This window comes from Bubalus bubalis, chromosome 2, assembly GCF_019923935.1.
Source record: "Bubalus bubalis isolate 160015118507 breed Murrah chromosome 2, NDDB_SH_1, whole genome shotgun sequence".
NCBI classification, from domain to species: domain Eukaryota; kingdom Metazoa; phylum Chordata; class Mammalia; order Artiodactyla; family Bovidae; genus Bubalus; species Bubalus bubalis.
Genome location: NC_059158.1, coordinates 125,442,502 through 125,464,136, shown reverse-complemented (window position 1 = coordinate 125,464,136; position 21,635 = coordinate 125,442,502). Strand labels below are relative to the sequence as shown.

Genomic DNA, 21,635 nt, shown 5'->3' with positions numbered 1-21,635 from the left:
CTATGGGGGATGGGGTGACTTTGGCCTTGCAGGAGTTTCTGGGGCCCTCCTTTTCCCTGAGGGTGAGGTTTCTCCTTGAGTTCAGGCTGTGTAGGGAGCCTGCTTCCTGCCATTCACATCTGGGTGTAGTGTAATGAGGTGAAGTGATAGGCACGTCCTGGGGCCCTCGTCTTTTTGCTACCTGAGTGGTCTGAGCTGTTGGGGTTCCTTTGCAAGGTAAGCCTGCGGGTGGCAAGAAGCCATACTGGGACCTACATCGTTGCATGTAGAGGTGAACACTGCTTTATCCCTTCAGCCTCAATTGACTTGTTTTAGGGACACTTGTCTTCTCAGCTGGGTTACAAGACTCTGTAGTGCCACACACAGTCTCTTCTGTGATTCTTGGATTGAGGGTCGTTTAACTGACCCCGTAGCTTTCTGAGCCTGAAGAGTAGTTATTTAAAGGCTAAGGTTGTTAGTCTGAAAGATGTAGATAATACCAGCTCCACCAGCCATTGTGTTGAGTGCTTCATATTCAGGACCACAGGGCACAAATGGCTGGCCTGAACTTGAATTTCAGCCTACAGGTGGGTGTGTGTGTGTGTCTATACACGTGTCTGCAGGGTGATTTTTACTTTTGGAGTTTGGACAGTTTTACACTTGGGAGATGTGTATTTCTGATTTTTCTCCAAAGAGTGAGGATGAGGCAGAGCTGTACTTGCAGCACCCCAGTATGTGTGCCCCCATGGCCACGAGCTGGCGGCATGCTGGCAGCTGCCTGTCTGCGGCCACATTCCCCTGTTCTCTGCCCTCGGGGTCCCCTCCCGGGGTCCTGGGTCCTCATCCTCCCACCCTGTTGTGCCCATCGTGTTACCTGCTGGGCCATGTGGCACCCTAGTTTGGCACCTAATAGGCAGTCAGATATTTGTTGAATCCATTATTTTTTTAACCCCAAAGCAACCTTCCAGTTATGAAGGAGGAAATTGAGATTAAAAGAGTTTAAATATTTTGTCTAAAGTTATATAGTCCCTAAATGGCCAAGTAGGTCCTGAAGGCTACTTTGAGGCTAGTAATTTTGTTGATTGATTGACTGAATGAATGAGTGATTCTTTGAATTCTCTAGTGTTTTACAGTTTTCTGAAGTTACACACACAATTTCATATAGTAGTCCCATAATCGGAGAAGGCAATGGCACCCCACTCCAGTACTCTTGCCTGGAAGGTCCCATGGACAGAGGAGCCTGGTGGGCTGCAGTCCATGGGGTCGCTAAGAGTTGGACACGACTGAGCGACTTCACGTTCACTTTTCACTTTCATGCATTGGAGAAGGAAATGGCAACCCACTCCAGTGTTCTTGCCTGGAGAATCCTAGGGACGGGGGAGCCTGGTGGGCTGCCGTCTATGGGATCGCACAGAGTCGGACATGACTGAAGCGACTTAGCAGCAGCAGCAGCAGCAGTCCCATAATAACCCCCTTTTCACACCTGTATTGCCCCTGCCCCCTTCCCTCTCCTTGCTGTCAGCCGCTAGTGTGTTTTCTCTATCCGAACGTTTCTTTTTTGATTTATTCACTAGTTTGTTGTGTTTTTTAGATTCCACATATAAGTGATATCGGTGTTTGCCTTTCTCTGTCTGACTTATTCCACTTAGAAGGCTAGTCATTTTTTCATTAAATCCCTTAAACTCTTTACAGCCCGTACTTGTAAGTAGCAGACAGGATATTGATTGCTCTTTAAAGAATTTCCCCAGTGTGATCTGCTCTGGCTCTGAGCAGATATCATGATTAGAAAGTAAGCAGTGGCGATGCACCTGCCATTGATTTCAGACAGTGGCATTGACTGCTTTGGTAAGATGTGCATGTCTCAATATGAAAATGTTTCCTGACATCAGAAATTATTCCCTTTCCAAAATAATCTGGTAATCTCTGTTATTCAGCTCAGGCTACCATGGCAGAATACCATAGACGGGGAGGCTTGAACAAGTGAAACTTGTTTCTGGCAGTCCAGGATCAGGGTGCCAGCATGGCTGGCTCTGGTGAGGGTTCTCATCCCATTTTGCAGAGAGAGAGAGCTCTCTTGACGTCTCTTGACGTCTCTCTTATAAAGACAGCCCTCCTGTCGTATCAGGCCCATTCTTATGACTTCATTTAACCTGAATTCCCTTCTTCACAGGCCCTGTCTCTGTCTGCAGTCACATTGGGCTTCAATAGAGGAATTTTTTCGGGGGCTGGCAGTGGCAGGGGAGGGGTGTCACATACACAATTCGGTACATAGCATCAAGTTTTAGCTGAGAAGATAGTAAGAACCTGGAATTTGGCTATCTATCACAAGGGAAAAAATGTGAGTAAAATTACCTGTCACGCACTACTGTTAATCATAGGGTGACTTGCAGTATTCAGGATTGTAAATTGTATTCCTACTTCCTTCCTCTCTCCTTCACTCTCTGTTTCTTTGATTTCATTGCTTGAGACCAAATCTGGAATCATGTTGTTCTCCTGTCTGTCCCTGCTCTCCTCCCCTGGGTGCCCCCTACAGGCTGGCCTTGAATTCATTGGATTAAAAAATTTTTTTTCTTTCCTCCTTTTTACTGGCAAAATTTTAGACCTGTAGAAAAATGGAAAGGGTAGTATAGTGAACAGCCATATTTACCATTTAACGTTTTGTCACATTTATTTTATAACTCAACATGGATACTTATGCACACATGTACACATACATACACAGAGAAATTTTTTATTCTTGAACCATTTGAAAGTATCTAGCACACATGATCTTTTTACTCATATATAATAACAGAGATATTCACATGAGAAATTTAGCATTGATAAACTGTTAAGTTAGTGCAAAAGTAATTGCAGTTTTGGTCCATAGATTTTAAATCATTATAACTAGGCTCAAACACATCTTTATTAGTCAGAATAGGAACCATTGCAATCAACATACTTTGCCAATGAGAAGTAAGTTTGTTTATTCCTGTAGCATAAAAATCCATGCTTTGGGATTTGACGAACTCTTGGAAAGCATTTCCTGCCTCCTGGTTTTTAAGTGTTTTCCCTGCAAAAAGTTGTAGAGATTTTTGAAGAGGTTGTAGTAGGTTGGTGAGAGGTCAGGTGAACATGGAGGATAAGGCAAAATGTCATAGCCCAATTTGTTCAACTTCTGAAGCTTTGGCTGTGTAACATGTGATCAGGCGTTGTTGTGGGGAAGAATTGGGCCCGTTCTGTTGACCCATTCCAGCTGCAGGCATTGCAGTTTCCAGTGCGTTTCCTCCATCTGCTGAGCATACTTCTCAGATGTAATGGTTTCACTGGAATTCTGAAAGCTGTAGTGGATCAGACGAGCAGGAGACCACCAAAGAGTGACCATGACCTTTTTTTGGTGCATGTCTGGCTTTGGGAAGTGCTTTGGAGCTTCTTCTCAGTCCAACCACAGAGCTGGTCATTGCCGGTTGTTGTATAAAATCCACTTTTAATTGCCTGCCAGGCTCCTCTGTCCATAGACTTCTCTAGGCAAGAATACTGGAGTGGGTTGCCATTTTTTTCTCCAGGGGTTTAATTGCAAATCACAATGCAATTGAGAAATGGTTTGTTGTCATATAGAATAAAGACGACAATTCAAAACAACAGTTTTTTTTTTTATTTTCAGTCAGCTCATGAGGCACCCACTTATTGAGCTTTTCCACCTTTCCAATTTGCTTCAAATGCTGACTGATCAGAATTATCAATGTTGAGTTCTTTGGCAACTTCTCTTGTAGTTGTAAGAGGATTGGCTGCGATGATTACTGTCCATTAGTTGTTGTCAACTTCCAGTGGCCGGCCACTGCACTCCTCATCTGCAAGGCTCTTGTCTTCTTTGCAGAACTTCTTGAACCACCACTGCACTGTATGTTCATTAGCAGTTCCTGGGCCACATGTGTTGTTGATGTTGCAAGTTGTCTGCACTGTTTTATGACCCATTTTGAACTCAAATAAAAATCACTCAAATTTACTTTTTGTGTAACATCATTTATATAGTCTTAAATAAATATAAACAACATGTTATAAGTCATTAGCAATAAAACAAAATGAGAAATGTGCATTAAAATGATGTATAACACAACCACATTTATTTAAGAATGTATTCCAATATCAAATAGCAAAGTTCAACAATCCAAAATCCCAGTTACTTTTGCACCAACCTAATGTTTGGTGTATATACAATCCATATTCAGGTTCCCCCATTTTCTGTTTGTTTTTGTTTTAAATAAAGTTCATTCTGTCTCTGGAGCCTTATTTATCCAGACCTTTACCCCCCTGTCTGTGTTTGGCCAGACTGCTGCCTTGAGCTTCCTGAAGCTAATGCTGTGCTGCTCCGCCTTCATGCCTCCGCACTGGCTGGTTAACCTTGTTTGGAGCCTGTCTCATCCTGTTTCTTCCTGCTGAAATGCTGTGTTTCTAAGCACATTTCCTCTTCCATAAAGTGTTTCTTGGTATCCTCTGGTGTGCTCACTCCCCTCTACTGTGTGAGCTCTCTGTACTCTTTTGTATAACATTTATTACATCCTGTCCTGTATTAATGTGGAATTTATGGACTTTTTTCCCATCTACCTTTTAGAACTTTGCACTTGTTGAATACAGGTGCTATGTAACCTCTACCACACTTTTCTGTTGCTAAGTATTTGTTTAATTGGCCTACATCCAGAATGCTTTACATGGTGTTTTTTGTTTTGTTTTGTTTTAAGAATAATTCACTTATTTGTAGTGTTTTCCACTTTGGTCTGAAATTTCTAGTTTCCATACATCATCTTAAAGGATGAAAAGAACTAAGGGGTATAGACTTTAACATGGACACAGGGTTGGGATCTGAATTTTTTTCCATACTCTCTGGAGTTGTGCCCGCAGAGTCAGAGCTGTCCAAGTACGGCTTTGTCTCATCCCATGTCTCTAAGGGGTTGTGTTCAGAGTCACGTTGGTGAGTGGGTGATGAACTTGGGGTGTTGGATAGCCTGTTGTGTCTGCAGCAGGAAGCGCTGGGGAATGACACAGAGCAGCTGTAAGATCTCTTCTTTTACATCTAGGTTCGAGATGCAGCAATAAACAGCTTAGTGGAAATTTACAGACATGTAGGAGAACGTGTGAGGGCAGATCTCAGTAAAAAAGGATTGCCACAGTCCCGGTGAGTTCAGACTTTTTCCTTTCTCTTGCTCTTTCCCCTCCTCCTTCTCAGTTAACATCGTGGTTTGCACTGCTTATTTTGTTATGGGGTAATTTTTTTGAAAGACTATATGGTGAGAAGATTGATGGATGGTGATCTTGTCCAGATCATGTCTCAGGGGTCCCCTTGCATTCCACTTGCTCAAAAGTAAGACTTTCTCACCCAGACATCTGACCTGGTCCCATGCCACAGACTGTTTATAGAAGCATATTTAAAAGTGATCGGTGTTGAAAGATTTTGCATTCTCTGGGTTCATGTGGTTCTACGTTTCGTATGTACATGGAACCTGGTATCTTGGGGGCTTGGAATGTATTTGTTTGAATGAAGCCTTTCCCAGATAAATCTGGATAGAAATATATAAGTGATAATTCTGGACATCTTTGAGATGTTAGCCTTCTGGCTAGTAATGCAAGTTTCAACGTCCAAGTCTCCAGTGCAAGGAGATTATTGTCTTACCATATCCAGAGTCCCCTTGAGTCCACAGATGTTTCTGTTGTCAAACTTTTAAAAATAATGAAAAATTAGTTATCTATGATTTTTAACTATGATGTAGAAATTTTATACCAAATGAATTTTAAACCTTTTGAACCTATGAAAACCCTGGGAAGTTAGGCCTGGATGGGACTCACCAAGTGGTTTATCTGGACCTGTCATTGTGCCCATGGGGACAGCTGAGACCCAGTGACAGGAAGTGACTGGAGACATGACCCAGCTAGAAAGCCAGGGCTCAGGCTGATATCCTGTGCTTCATTTTTTCTATCCATTCCACAAATGAGCTTGCAGAGTATTGGGCATCTCCATCTGGGGCAGAATATTGAGATACACAGGAGCCATCTGTCTTGACGTCTCTCAGTTGGGTGTGATGGAAGTGGGCGACTGACCCTGCAGTCAGGGTGCCAGTGGCACTTGAGGGGGGACATCCTTCCTTGTTGAGTGTCACATCTGACCCCAGTGTTGCTTTCATCATGGTCCCTGGGCCTTTTTTTTTTTTTTAAAGCACTACAGAACAATAGAAGGTGCTGGGGATACTCTGTACTAGCAGACAGTGTGACCCATGCGCCCTGGGGGAGGGGTCAGCAGTTAGTGTGGTGGACACCAGCCATTTCCACTGAAGCCTTTCAGTGGACAAGGTCAACAGGCAAGAATACAACTACTTTTCATGTTTTTTACATGAAGGTAATCTATGAGAACAGGGGTTTTTAATTCCTGTATTTTATGAACCTCCACCTTGTAGTCTCTGAATATATGGTGAGAACACTTGGGAGGGAGATGAACTACAAAGTACTGACCAGGCTCTAGGGGAAACTGGAGACTGCAGGGAAGCAGGGGCTAGTTAGTGATGATGTCACCATCATTGTTGGGAAAATGGGTCTTGGGCCATGAGGACCTCTCCTGCCCAAGGCCTGGTGGCACCATGCTGAGTGCCTCATGGTAAGCCTAGGCCATGGCCGGCCTGTCTTCCCCATGGGATTCCTGTGTCATGTTCAGCGGTCGCTACAGCAGCTGACAGCTGGGCATGTGACATGGTGAAACCAAGGTCTAGCGAGGTGGGCACAGAGGGTGAGTCACATTGTAGACTGAGGCATCCTTACATAGGCCTGCATGTGGGGTTGGCCTGGACTCTGCCTGGACACTAGAATGTGGAGCTGCCCATTATGTCCACAGAGTGGAGTTGGGAGTCTGGCCTGGGTGTGGCTGCCCACCTGCCTTCCTGTTGGGACTCTGGCATTTGTGGAGCCTTTGGCAGTGCTGGGTGAACAGCCCCCACAAACCCTGGCCCTCAGATTTAATGAGCTTGCCTAATGCCAGCATTCCATGCATCTTGTCCCTGCTTGTGGCTGGGAATTGAGCATGTCCTGTGTGACTCCACCAGGAGAAACGCCAGGAATCTTGAGTCTAGTTTCCTCTGGTCCTCACCCCTTTGCTGATTTTCCTTTCTGTCCTTTTACATTATAATAATCACAGCTATCAGTGTGACTCTGTGCCGAGGCCCTGAGTCCTCCCAGTGAGTCGTGAAACCTGGACTGGTCTTAGGGACCCCGCAGAGTGAGTTAGGTACAGTCCTGGAGCTGGGGCTAGAGCCTTCTCTTGCAGACTCCCAGTCATGGTTTTTTCCCCACTGTCAACTCTACTTCCTTAAAAAAAAAAAAAAAAAAGATTAAAAAGAAGTAACAGAAGAGTTAGTGCCTCTGTGATTAGGAATGAGAGTTTCCACTGTCTCATGTTAGCTGAAATCCTTCGTCAAATTCTGGACCAAAAGTAGAGGGTAAGCCTAAGGAAGTGACCCACAGCTTTACAGCTGGATACTTTGAATATCCTAGACTTCTTTTACATCATTATAGGTTTTTTGTTGTTACGTGAGCATAGAAGAGTCTTTAGCTTGGCAAGATTCCATAGCACTAACAAAATATTGTGGAATTTGCTTTAGATTTTCTAAAACTTGCCTTTAGTCCTGGAATAAAAAATGTTGTCCTCTAGCAGCTGTCCTTGGCAGTCCAGTGGTTAAGAATCCACGTGTCCATTTCAGGGGACACAATTTTGATACCTGGTTGGGGAACTAGGGTCCCATATGCCGTGCAGTGCAGCAGAAAAAGAGAAAATGTTGTCTTCTTATGAGTTTGTTCATTGAGTGAGTACTGTATTTGAGAAGATTAATTGTGTCTCTAGGAAATAAATACATGATGAAAAAGGATGCCTTTCTCATGTCAGCTAACTGATGTAGTAAGAGTGATCTGATTTAGGCAGCAGTTTTCTTTGCTCATTTCAGAAAGGAGAGAGAGTTGCGTATTCTTCAGCTTCACTTTGAAGGAGCTGGAATCATCCTTTGGGGCCATGTGTTCAATTCTTATTTGAGTATGTCATCTATTGGCTAAAGTCACTTTCATCCAGAGGAGAGAGGAGATATTCAGCCCAATCTCCATCTTAGAAGGTGTCCCCTATGTCCCCACAGCTGAGCTGTGAACGTCAGTCAGCATAGTATTTGGACATTTTCTGTTGTTTTACATGTATTGTTTTCACAATTCACACGCATGATGTGTTCAGAAACCGAGTACTACATGATTCACTTCTCACTGTCCATTTTAAGAGGCCATATTGCAGTAGGATATTTGTGAGATGTCTCTGGATCTAAAGAAAATGTCGGTAGATTCCTGTCACTTACTCTCCAAGGCGTCCCTTCACAGACAGATGCTGTCTGCCCACGTGGACACTCACTGTCACCCCACTGTGTATGCCAGAAAATATTTCTGTTCCATATGGTATGATTTAGTTTGTGAGGCTTTGGCAAAATGATTGCTGGTGTGAAATTTCTTCTGGAACCATCATTTGGGAACCAAGCTCCTGAAACAGCAGCTGCTTTAAATCTAATGATAGTTTTAAGTTCTGCTGCTGCTGCTGCTAAGTTGCTTCAGTCATGTCCAACTCTGTGCGACCCCATAGATGGCAGCCCACCAGGCTCCCCTGTCCCTGGGATTCTCCAGGCAAGAACACTGGAGTGGGTTGCTATTTCCTTCTCCAGTGCATGAAAGTGAAAATTGAAAGTGAAGTCATTCAATCGTGCCTGACTCTTAGCGACCCCGTGGCCTGCAGCCTACCAGGCTCCTCCGTCCATGGGATTTTCCAGGCAAGAGTACTGGAGTGGGGTGCCATTCTAGATAGTGCTAAAACATGTCGTTGGATGCATTTAAACTCTTTGGCGAACTTTCTTTGTTGTGAGCCTGCAGTTTTGAATATAGCTCTCATAGTATTTGTTTATAAAAACCTTGCAAACATTCACTAGACATTATTATCTAATGATTGTATTGTTAAGGGGAGAATTGAAGCTTTCTTATTTTTGGTTTTAATTTGCTTGCTAAAATTTTGGTGTTAACAGGGAGGGCCCAGGGCAAAAGCAGATGAGAAATGTGCTCTGTAACACCCCTCTCATTTCTTTTTTTAAAAAATTTGTTTTTGGCTGCACTGGGTCTTTGTTGCTACTTGAAGCCTTTCTCTAGTTGTGGAGAATGGGACTACTCATGCAGCACTCAGGCTTCTTATTGTGGTGGTTTTTCTTGTTGGAAAACATGAGCTCTAACATGGGCTCAGTAGCTGTGGCTCACAGGCTTTGTTGGCTCTGCAGCATGTGGGGTCTTCCCAGACCAGGGATCAAACCCGTGTTCCTTGCATTCGCAGGCAGATTCTTAAGCCCTAGAGCATTAGTGAAGTCCACCCCTCTCATTTCTAAATTTTATTTTCTGCAAGTCATTCATACAGAGAGGGTTGACTAGATTTACAAGATACATTGAAAAAAAGGGCAATTTCTTATCTCTTCTGCCACTTTTCCTGTTTTTACTGACTCTTTTGTATCTGTTGCTTTGTCTCTAAGTACTATGCGTGTACTGCTATTTCTTAGTTTTTTGTCACTCTTAAGAATTTTACTTCACATTATGAAGGGTGAATTTCAGTTCTTTCCTCCTACCCTCCCTCAGGTATACTTACCCTCTCTACATCCACCAAACCTAGTCATGTCTTCATTTTGACTAGGACACCGTTGTGTTTCTTCTGTCACTGTGCATGCCGTTCACAGCTCATTGTTTATATTTGGTGAACCATGATGACTTTACCTGTCCCCCCCCCCCCCACCCCATGGTTTCCGGGGTTTGTCTGACTTTCACCTGGGTAGTTGTCTGTATGCACCTCCTGTGCTTGGCTGTCTACATACTGCCAGGTCAGGTACATCTCCTTGAGCCTGCCCTTCCCGTCCACACCAGCCACCTCTTCTGCCTTTTGCTTTATCATCCTCCTGGGGCTGCACTGCATCCTTCTCAGCAGGTGCACCTACTGATTCTTGGAGACATCGTCTTTCTTGGTTTTCTCCCTCACCAGTAACTTTCTGAGGAAAGATGTGGAGAAGAATAGTTTTTTGAGTCTGAGAATATCTTTATTCTCTCTTGATATTGATAGTTTGTCAGGGTCTAGAAATCTAGGTTAGAAGTCCTTTTTTTCATCCAAAATGTGGAAGCTAATGTGCCTCCCTCCCCGAATTGAGTCCCAGCTTTCAGTGTTTCTAGTGAGAAGTCCATAGTCACTCTGATTTTTTGGTCATATGTTGTCACTTTGCTTCTCTTTGTTCTCATCGTTGATCTGAAACTTGATAGTGGACCTTATGTGAGACTAGTTTCTTATGCATTTGGAGGGCCTTTCACAATGGAACCTCATGTCGTCTGGTTCAGGGCAGGTTTCTTTATAATGACCTCTTGGACTAGTTGATCCTCTGATCCTCTTATTTTTCTCTCCCAATTATAGCTTCTTAGTTTTGCCCTGTGAGTAATGCTGCTGTGAAATTGGGTGTGTAAATATTATCTGTTCCATTCCCTGCTTTCAGTTCTTTGGGTATATAGTCTGTAGAAGCTGGAGCAAGTGGTAATTCTTTGTGTAAGTTTTTTGAGGAACTGCCGTTCTGTTCTGTAGCTGTTGCACCAGTTTGGATTTCTGTCAGCAGAGTACATCCTTGCCAAAAATTGTTATTTTCTGGTTTGTTTTGATAAATGGCCATTCTAATGGGTTTCTCATTGTGGTTTTGATCCTCACAGAATTTTTGTGGAACTTTGTTGAAAATGAACTAACCATTAATGTAAAGATTTCTTTCTGTTCACTTCTATTCCATTGATCTATATGCCTGTCCCACTAGTAGTACATTGTCTTGATTAATGTAACTGCGTAGAAAATTTTGAAGTCAGAGTTTGTTCTTTTTAAGATTGTTTTGGCAATTTTGGGTGCCTTGCATGTCCTTGTGAATTTTAGGTTGTATTTGTCAATTTCTGCCTGAAAAAGTCACCTGGGATTTTGGTAAGAAATGAATCTGTAATGAGTTTGGGCAATATTACCATCTTAATAACATTGTCTTCCAATCCATGAACATGGAATGTCTTTCCATTTTTAGAAGTGTTTAATTACTTTAAATGATTACTCAGTAGTGTCCAGAGGACATGACTTGTGCTTCTTTTGTTAAATTTATTCCTTGTGTTTTCTCTTGGTGCTATTCTAAGTAGAATTTCTTTTCTTATTTTCAATTTCAGATGGTTCATCATTAATGTATATAGATTATAATTTTTTTTTTATATTGATCTTGAATCCTGCAACCTTGCTGAACTCCCTGGTTCTAATGGTTTTACTGTGGACTTCTTGGGATTTTTTAATACAAGATATGTCAGCTGCCAGTAGAGAGAGTTTGTACTTCTTAATCCCCAGCTACATATAATCCCTTACCCTTACCTCTTCCCACTGGTAACTGCTAGTTTGTTTTCCATATCTGTGAGTCTGGTTTTTGTTTGTTTTGTTCACTAGTTTTACCTTTATTCCACACATAAGTGATGGCATATTGTGTTTGTCTTTTTCTGGCTGGCTTATTTCCTTTGGTATGTTATACTTTCATTTTCATTCATCTCAAGGTACTATCTAATTTCCCTTTTATTTTCATCTGACCTGTTTGTTATTAGGGCTGTTCTATTAAATTCCAACATTATTTCTATTTGTTATTCATTTCTACTTTTGTCCTGTTATGGTCATAAATCATAATTCCTGTGTTCCATGGTTTTAGTTCTTTGAAATTTATTGGAGCTTGTTTTATGGCCCAGTAGGTGGTCTGTCCTAGAGAATGTTCCAGGTGCACTTGATAAGAATCTGTATTCTGTTGTTATTGAAACATGCAATATCGAAGTCGTCTCTTAATACTGATGACTTATTTCTCTCTTCAATTCTGTCACTTTTTGTGTTATATATTTGGAGGCTCTGTTCTTGAAAGTGAAAATTGCTCAGTCATGTCCAACTCTTTGCAACCCCATGTGAGCTATACAGTCCATGGAATTCTCTAGGCTTAGAATACTGGCGTGGGTAGCATTCCCTTCTCCAGGGAATCTTCGCAACTCAGGGATTGAACCCAGGTCTCCCACATTGCAGGCAGATTGTTTACCAGCTGAGCCATGAGGGAAGCCCTTGAATACTGGAATGGGTAGCCTATCCCTTCTCTAGCTGATCTTCCTGACCCAAGAATCAAACCAGGGTCTCGACCTTTTTGTATCATATATTTGGGGGCTCTGTTCTTAGATGCCTGTAATTACGTCTTTCTGATAAATTGATCCTTCTGTCAATGTAAAATGTCCTTCTTTGTCCCTGATAGTACTTTTTGTCTTGAAGTCTATACTGTCTGATATTAGTATAGCCACCCTGGGTCTCTTTTGAACACTTTTTTCCATGGATTATCTTTTTATATCCTTTTGCTTTCAGCCCTTTTGTCTTTGTGACTGAAATGAATCTCTTGTACACAGCATATAGTTGGGTCTTGGTTGTTTATTGAGCCTGAAAATCTTGTCATTTAATTGAAGTATTTAATTCTATTCATATTTAATGTACTACTGATAAAGTAGACTTTATTTCTGCTATCTTATGTTGCTTATTGTGTTTTATATGCCATGACTTTTTTATTTTTCTGTTCTTCCAGTGCTGCCTTATTTTGTAATAAGCAGATACTTTCTAGTGTGCCAGTTTAATTTTCCTTCTATTTTTTTATGGAATTATTAGTGTTTGTTCTGGGAATTTCAATTTACATCTTAAATTATAGCAGTCTAATTTGAATTATTATTATTAATTTTAGAATTAAAAACTTTACTCCTACATAGTTCTGTTTTCTTCTCTATTGCTGTTCTTTTTATGCATATTACATCTTTGTACATTATAAGCTATCCAGCATATAGTTTTCTAATTACCGCTTTGTGTAAGTGTCCTTTTAAGTCATGTAGGACCAGAGGACAGTAAACAATTAAAAAAAATTTGTACTGTATTTTATATTTACCTATGTTTTGTATTTGTTGTTGTTTAGTTGCTAAGTTGTGTCTGACTCTTCTGTGACCCCATGGACTGTAGCCTGCCAGGCTTCTCTGTCCTTAGGATTTCCCAGATAAGAATACTGGAATATTGGTTGTCATTTTTTTCCCCGGGGAATCTTCCTGACCCAGGGATTGAATCCAGGTCTCCTGCATTGGCAGGGCAGATACTTTACCACTGAGCCACCAGGGAAGCCCGTGTTTTATATTTATCTTTGTAGTATTAGTCACCTCTTGTTATCTGTTGGGGATTGGTTCCAGGACCCACTGTGGATGTCAGAAGTTCATTAATGTGTGAGTCTGTTATATAATTGGGGTAGTATTTGTGTATAACGTATGTGTATACTTTAAATCGTCTCTAGATTACTTACAATAGTACCTAATAAAATGTAAATTCTATGTAAATAGTAGCTGGCATGTGGAAAATTCAAGTTTTCGTTTTCAGTTCAGTTCAGTCATTCAGTCATGTCAGACTCTTTGCGACCTCATGGACCACAGCACGCCAGGCCCCCCGTACACCACCAACTCCCGGAGTTTACCCAAACTCATGTCCATTGAGTCAGCGATGCCATCCAACCATCTCATCCTCTGTTGTCCCCTTCTCTTCCTGCCCTCAATCTTTCCCAGCATCAGGGTATTTCATTTTGGAACTGTCTAAAATTAAAAAAAAATCTTTTTGATCCACCATTGGTTGACTCCCTGGATGTAGAACATATAGATATGGAAGGCTGACCGAACTTTTACTGGTGTTCTTTATGTCTTCATGTGAATCTGGGCTATTGTATTGTGTTCTTTCATTTAAAGCTGAAGGAGTCTGTTATTTTATTTTTTGCTTATTGAGAAATGTCTGAAATTCTCCTTCATATTCTTCTACTACCCAGGTCTGCACTTTATTATATTGGTAGTATGGCTTCATGTAAAGACTGAAATACTTTTGGTCCAGAGAGACTTCTCTGCTTCATTTTTTGAAGGGTAATTTTCTTGGGTATAGAATTCTTGGCCGAGATTTTTAGATTTAGGACTTACATTCCCACAACTGTCTTGATTTCCATTGTTTTAAATGAAAAATCAGTTGTTAGTCTTATTGCGGAGCCCATGTATTGTGACAGATGGCTTCTTAATTGTTGTTTTCAAAGTATTCTCATGGTCTTTTTTAAAAAAAAATTATATTTTTTGTTGTGCTGGGTCTTCATTGCTGCACTTGGGCTTTCTCTAGTTGCAGTAAGAGGGGCCTACTCTTTGGTGTGGTGTGTGAGCTTCCCATTACAGTGGCTTCTTCTGTTGCAGAGCACCGGCTCTGGGTGCACAGGCTTTAGTAGTTGTTGTACAAGGGATCAGTAGTTATGGGTCACAGGCTTCATTGCTCTGCAGGATGTAGAATCTTCCCAGACCAGAGATTGAACCTGTAGTCCCTGCTTTGGCAGTTGGATTTTCATCCAGGAAAGTCGTTCTCTTGGTCCTTTTCAACCAGGAAAGTCCTTCTCTTGGTCTTTTCTTTTCAGCACTTTGCTTTTCATGTGTCTGGGTTAGAATCTCTTTAAGTTTATCCTGTTGCAAGCTTGTTGAACTTCCTGAATTTGGAACATTTTTGGTCATTATTTCTTCACATATTCTTTTTGTCCTTTTTCCTTTCCCCTTTCCTTCTGGGATTCCTATTGAGTGTATGTGGGTATAAGAAGAAGATAATCTCATAGGCTCTGTTATTACTTTTTCCTGTTCAATTTTCTTCTGTTTTTCAGACATGATAGTGTCAGTTGACTCATCTTCAAGTTTGCTGCTGCTTTGTTCTCTGAGATCACTCAAGTCACTGTTGGAGCCTCTAGTGAATTTTTAATTTCAGTTGTCTATGAATTTTGAGAATTTCCATGATTCTTTCTTGGGTTTTCTATCTTTGCATTGGTATTATTTGCTGTTTGGTGAGACCTTGGTTCTTATATTTTCTATATTAATAGTGGTTGATTTCAAGTATTCATCTAGTTAGTCCTTTAAGGTTAGTTTATGTGACTGATTTTTTTCCCCTGTGTATGGGCCGTATTTACTTGTTTCTTTATGTGTCTCATAAGTTTTTTGTTGAAACTGAAAACTTAAGATTATGCATTGTGACAATTTTGAAAATCACATTCTTCACCTCTCCTCAGGCTTGCTGTTGGTGGTGCTTGTCGTTTTTGTTGCTCACTGCTTACTTAGTGACTTCACAATTCTATAAAGTCTGTATATTTGGTTGTGTGGGGCTACTATTGTCTTCTCTGCGTGGCTGGGTTAGTGTTCAGCTGACGATTAGAAGTTTCCCTTTCATTGCCTTTGCTGAAGGCTCTCTGTGTTGGAACATACTTTCAGTGTTATGGCAGACAGTTTATACATTTCTGCCTTTAGATCTCTGTACTGCTGCTTGTGCAGAGTCTTAAGGTCAACCAGAGGTGAGACATTAGTGCCGTAGTCCTTCTTGGGCACGCACACAGCCTTGCCCATGTATGTGATCTTGTACCTTCCCAGGAATTTGTCAGAGCTTTTCAGAGTTTCCTGAGAACATCTCCTTTTCCAGTTTTTCCTTGTAAGTTTTTTGACAGTTTCTTTGCCTGGAATGTTATTGCCATCTCAGGCAGTTGCCGTGTTAAATAGTTGTGAATTCTTTTTGACTGTGGCCTCAGGAAGAAAGATCTCTCACTGAGCATGCTCTGAATGAGGTCAGGTAAAGACAAGCCTTGTGAATGGGGGTTCAGGAATATGCCAGACAGGTCATCAGAAAATGACAATTCTCTGGGAATGGGGATTTTTTAAGGGTCTCCAGGCTTCCTCAACTCAGAATTTCTAGTGGTTGTGAGTCTGCTGGTTTTCAAACTGCCATGATTGTGAGGCTGTTTGTTTTCAGCCTGAGTTGAAAGTGGAAATAGGGCCCTTCCAAAGCAATGGAAAGCTTGCTGTTCTTACCAAGATTCAGCCTTTTTTGCTTGACAAATGCTTGGATTGTCCGATTTTGCTGATGTTTTCTTTGCTTCCTTGAAGGACCAAATTTTCAAAGGTTCTTAGGGTACCTTTTTGAAAGGATCCTCCCCTGTTTGCTTTTATGACTATAATATTTTCTCATTTATTTGGAGATGTAAATAATGTATTAAAAAAACAGTTCATAGTCTCCCCTCTAAATTGAGGGGCTTCCCTGATAGCTCACGTGGTAAAGAATCCGCCTGCAATGCAGGAGACCCTGGTTCAATTCCTGGGTCGGGAAGATCTGCTGGAGAAGGGATAGGCTACCTACTCCAGTATTCTAGGGCTTCCCTAGTGGCTTAGCTGGTAAAGAATCTGCCAGCAATGTGGAAGACCTTGGTTTGATCCCTGGGTTGGGAAGATCCCCTGGAGAAGGGAAATGCTACCCACTCCAGTATTCTGGCCTGGAGAATTCCATGGACTGTATAGTCTCTTCTCTAAATGGAAGTTTTGGGGTATCTGTGTGTTCAGTTTAGTCTCTGTTTTTCATATTAGAAGTTTTGCTGATGTATCATAATCCTTGGTTACCTTCTCATATTTAAGAGTAGCAGACTGAAAAGCCAGTTATAAGCTGAATGTATAGGTAGAGTTTATTTACCATGAGATTGCTAGTATTTGCTTTTAGGACATTATTTTAAAATTATAAGCTATTCAAGAAGGAATAATTTGATCACACTTTTGCTGTAAATACCAGTTGGATTGAGTTGAATATAAAATTTAAATTCAGAAAAACTAGGGTAAAAATGGTATTGGATTATTTGTCAAACTAGTGAAGAAATTTATTTTATATTTGAGATCCAAAGATTTAAAATTTAAAAAGTGCAAAATATTGGTGGCTTCAGCAGGTAATCATTAGCTATGTATTCAGTGTCTCTGAACATATAAAACTCATCTGTTAGACTTGTGCAGATTGATAGGTTCCAAAAGAGGCGTTTTGTGTAGCTGTGCTCAGAGCAAGTAGACAATAAGCCATTCTTAAGGGAGGTTTATTGGTGTTGAACTGTCATGAAGCCAGATTACTGCTCCCTGGAGGCGACCATCTTGACAGGAGCCATGGTCTAGGCATTACTGAGCAGTGAACAAGGCAGCTGTGAGACAGGAACATGAAAGCAGGGGGAAGGCATGCCTGCCTGCCTGAAGTAACTCTGAATTAAGGTGCAGGTGCCAACAATGGTAATCATTTTAGCATTTTCAGGCCTGGTTGTTGGGCCTGCTGGTTATGGGTAATGTGGCCACAGTGAGTAGACATCACCTGAGGTCTGCATAGAGTTTGCAGATGCTTCCACAGTTGTCATGGATAATGGTGAATACTCTCCTAGGAATGGAAGAAATACTCGCCCCCTCCCAGTGATTTCAGGGAAAACCAGCTGGAGATCGCCTTTGTCCCTGCTGGGCAGACTTGCAGGCCTGCTCATGTCAGAGGGTATAGTTGTGACTCAACAAAGCGGTAACTTGGTCAGGGCAGGCCCCGGGGCAACCTGTATAGGGATATTATTTATGGGCTTGTTAAGCCATTGGGAGTCTTTGTACTTAGAAAAGGGAAGATGATGGACATCATAAAAACTTGATTCTAAGACATCTTGCCAGATTTTCAGTGAAACCTGGAGTAGAAAGTGAGTGGTAGTGTTACTCATCTGGTCCAGGAGTGACAAATCTTTAATTCAGTGCCCATTGTGATTCATTGGTGATAGCTGTCTGGAGCAGTTCTGAGGAGGATTCTGGGTACCTGGAGAGATGGGTTGAAAAGATCACTATCTGTCATGAGACGGGAAGCATGAGAGGCAGTGCATCAGGCTGGTTCATCTCCTTCATTTTACCTCTGTTTACTGCTGAGTATTTCGGGTCCTCTGTATCTTAGAATGTCACAGTGTAAGTAGACTAGAATGAAGTAGAGGTAAATAGGCGCTCTCAATGGTGGGAACTTTCCAGTCTCAGCACCCAGTGAGCTCAGTGCTGGCCCAGTGAATGAATGCACATGTGAGCTGACACTAGAGTGTGTGAACTACCTAGCTTTCCACCTTTAGGGTGGGGGGCAGCAGCAGGTACCAGCCCTCTTATGTGGTGACGTCACCCTCTTGCACGACGATGCTTGGTGTGCACAGAATACCAAAGATGATACAGGTCCCATCCCTACTCCCAAAGAGCTTCCATCCTGATTGGAAAGGAAATCAAACCTGTTTGAAGTGATTAGAACTTGTATGACAGACTGGTTTGTAAGAAAGTGCTAACATTTCTAGTCTGGTCCCTGAAATGGGTGGCGCAAGTTTGAATGCAAAAAATGCATGACTTTGTAATCTCAGCCTTTATGCTTATTCCAGTATATCTGTATTTTGCTTGGAAAAGCCTCTTTTTTTCTTGACTTTTCCTACAAGGTAGGATTCCAACCCATCGCAGTTCCTCGCATTCTTGGTGTCACTAGGATGGAATATTTGGACTAGTTAAGGAGTTTCGCTGCTTTCAAAATGTCAAAGTTAAAGTGATCCAATAATAGAAAATATGTATCATGTGGAGTTTTAAGCTGAAGGTTATCCAGTCACAACATTTACTTTTAGACAAGTTATAGCATTTTTTTAAAACAAGCAGAAGTCACAGAAAAGGCTTTGTATTGTAGTATCAATGCATTCTGAAAATCTGTACTCCAAGTTATCAGCAGTATGTGCTTAGAAATAGGAGAAACAAATATTTTTCATGATGCATGCATTTTGTTTGGAGATGTCACAGTTTAATATAATGTCTGAGAGCCTGGCCTCTGGTTCTTACTCCTGGGGCTGGCATCACCGCCCTGACCAGCTGTATCACTTTAAGTAAGGGGGTCTAGATTTCTCCATCTGTAAAATGGGTATGATAATTTATAATTTCTTATACAGCTGTTACAAGAATTAAAGGAGATCTTTCAGTTGGAGCCGTTAGGTCAGTGCTTGGCTTAAGCGTGGCTCATTTCTTGTTGACATAGTTACTGTTGTTATTAGATGGGTCTCAGTGAGTAAGACTCAACTTCACATTAGTGTAAAATATAATTGTAAACAGTGATGGTTAATAGTTTATATATATATTTTTTCATACAGGTTGAATGTAATTTTTACAAAATTTGATGAAGTCCAAAAATCTGGAAACATGATACAGTCTGCGAATGGTGAGTAGAAAAAGCAACCATTCTACTTGTGCTTTTCCAGGTTTACTTTTAGCCTAAGGAATGCTATATTCTGATTCTGAAGAGCTGGATTTGATATTGTGCTAAGTGTTTCTAGGTGTGAGCATTTAATCTCTCCATTTACCCACCTTCCCAGGCTGGAAAAGATGATCTTGTCATTGACTTTCTTCTATAACCTACACTGAATCCATTAGATAAATTATTGGCTTATTTTAAAAATGCATCCAGAATCCCAAAGATTCCCAGTGTAACCACTACTCTTCCTGTGGTTGAGGGCATTGTGGCATTTTACCTGCACACTTGTGGCAGCTCCTAACCAAGATGGTTGGTTTTTCTCTCAAAACCTGTTTTTCATTCAGCAGCTAGAGTGATCCTTTTAGAATGCCGTGCAAGTGATGTCAGTCCTTTGTTCATTCAGAATCCTCTGAAGGTTGCCCAGCTCAGGGGCTCACGGTGTGCTGCGGGCCCTGTGTGGTCTGGTGCATTCCCCCATTCTGAGATCATCTTGTATTATTCTTCTCAGAAGTTCTCTTGGCTCCAGCCCATTGGCCTCCTTGCTAATTTGTAACATTTTACATTTGTCCTGCTTCAGGGCCTCTGTGCTTATGATTCCTTCTGCTTGAGACACTTGTCCCTGGCTGTCATTTAGGGCTGCCTTCTTACTCCATTCAGGTCTCAGCTGCAGGCTCCCTTCATTACACAGACGTCAAGAACAGCGTACCCAGTATTGTGAGGGAATGCACTCTGCACTCACCCTGCTTGATTTTCCTTCTTAATATATTATAGTATTACAAAAATATCTTTTTGTTTGTTCATGAGGGTAGGAACTTTGTTTATTCTCTTCTTTATCCTTAGTGCCTTTTGGGAATCATCAAAAAGTCTGTTGCCATCAAGAACTTTTCTAGTCTTGGATACCTCATTGTATCATAGCCATTTCACAATTGCTGGGGATCTTAGATCATAGCATAGTTTTTACATTTTGAGGTTGTTTTAAAAGTTTGAGTTATTTCTCCCAGAGTGACGTGGTACCTAAAGGCAGAGTAGGGACCGAATCCAGGTCTTGTGACTCATACTCCAGCTTGCATACCCATTGTTGTTAGTAAGGAATTGTCTTTAAATAGCTTGTTTCTTATAAAACACTTTCAATAACCCTCTTATTTCTTTTTTGTACATTTGTAAAAACATAGCATTCAAAAAAAGATTAATTATGATTTAGCTATCACCAACAAAGTTATTTTTCTTTTCTAATTAATTTTCCTGTAATTCTATAACTTATATTTAACCATGGCATACTTTATATTTTGTGTGTGTCTGTGTAGTTTGTGTGGCTTTCTAGTTTAAAACTTGTTGGCATCAAGATAGAAAGTACTGGGCAAAGAGGTAGGAGGGGTGGCAGAAACTGAGTTTGTGCTTCCTGACTTTATTGTATATGAGACAGCATCTCATTATAATGCTGACACTGGGGACAAAGACCACATTCACATTGGAGGCCTGCCTGGAAGATTTTGTATCTATCAAGTCAAGGTAGTGCTCACTTGTGTTCAATTCTTTCCAACCCTATAGACTGTAGCTCCCCTCACCAGGCTTCTCTGTATGTATATCTATACCTATACATACATATATTAATACACACACACACACATACACACACACACACACACACTTTATGAGTATTTTTTCCTCCGTTTTATTGAGAAATAATCAACATACACTGTATAAGGACTATATAAGTTTAAGGCATACAGCATGAGGGATTGATTCATGTATACTTTGAATATTCTATGATTTTTTTCTTTTATTTTTATTAATTTATTTTTGGCCTCACTGCACATACCATGGGGGATCTTAGTTCTCCCACCAGGGACTGAACCCATGCCTCTTGCATTGGAAGCACAGAGTCTTAACTCCTGGATCGCCAGGGAAGTCCCTATTCTATGAGTTTTAATGAACATGACGATATGAATCCTGTGTCTTTGGGTAGTTCTCAGCAATGTTTTAATCTAATTGTCTCAGTAAGAATATTGCCCCCAGTTTCCTTATTTTTGTGGAATATGGGCGTGTGTATATGTCCGTGTATGTGTATGTATGTGGTATAGAGGTAGGGTTGAGGTTGAAAACAGTTCTGTTATGCATCTATATTAAAAATAGACAGTTTGTAAGAAGGCCTTAACTCAAAATTTATTAGAGACTTGTTCATCTTTTTACTGTAGAGGCATACTTAGAAGATACTGTGGGTTTGGTTCCCGACCACTAAAATAAAGCAAATATTGCAATAAAATGGATCATGTGAAGTTTTTCATTTCCCTGCACTTACAAAGTTATATTTACACCATACTAGTTGTTTTTAGTGTGTGATAGCATTATATCTGAAAAAAAGGAAATGTATGTACCTTAATTAAAAAATACTTTATTGCTAAAAAAGGATACTAACCATTACCTTGACCATTTAGTGAGTCATAATCATTTTAAGATA

The 21,635-nt window shown here is 41.0% G+C and overlaps 1 protein-coding gene across 17 annotated transcripts in view; it reads left to right on the top strand.

Annotated features, from left to right (window-relative positions):
• Positions 1-21,635, top strand: part of CLASP1 (cytoplasmic linker associated protein 1) — a 268,954-nt gene that overhangs the window by 103,821 nt on the left and 143,498 nt on the right. For all 17 annotated transcript variants that reach the window (XM_044936544.2, XM_044936533.2, XM_044936541.2 and 14 more), the window contains exons 7-8: positions 5,034-5,131; positions 19,077-19,144. In XM_044936544.2, the coding sequence (XP_044792479.1) occupies positions 5,034-5,131; positions 19,077-19,144 (166 nt within the window). The remainder of the gene's footprint in view (positions 1-5,033; positions 5,132-19,076; positions 19,145-21,635) is intronic.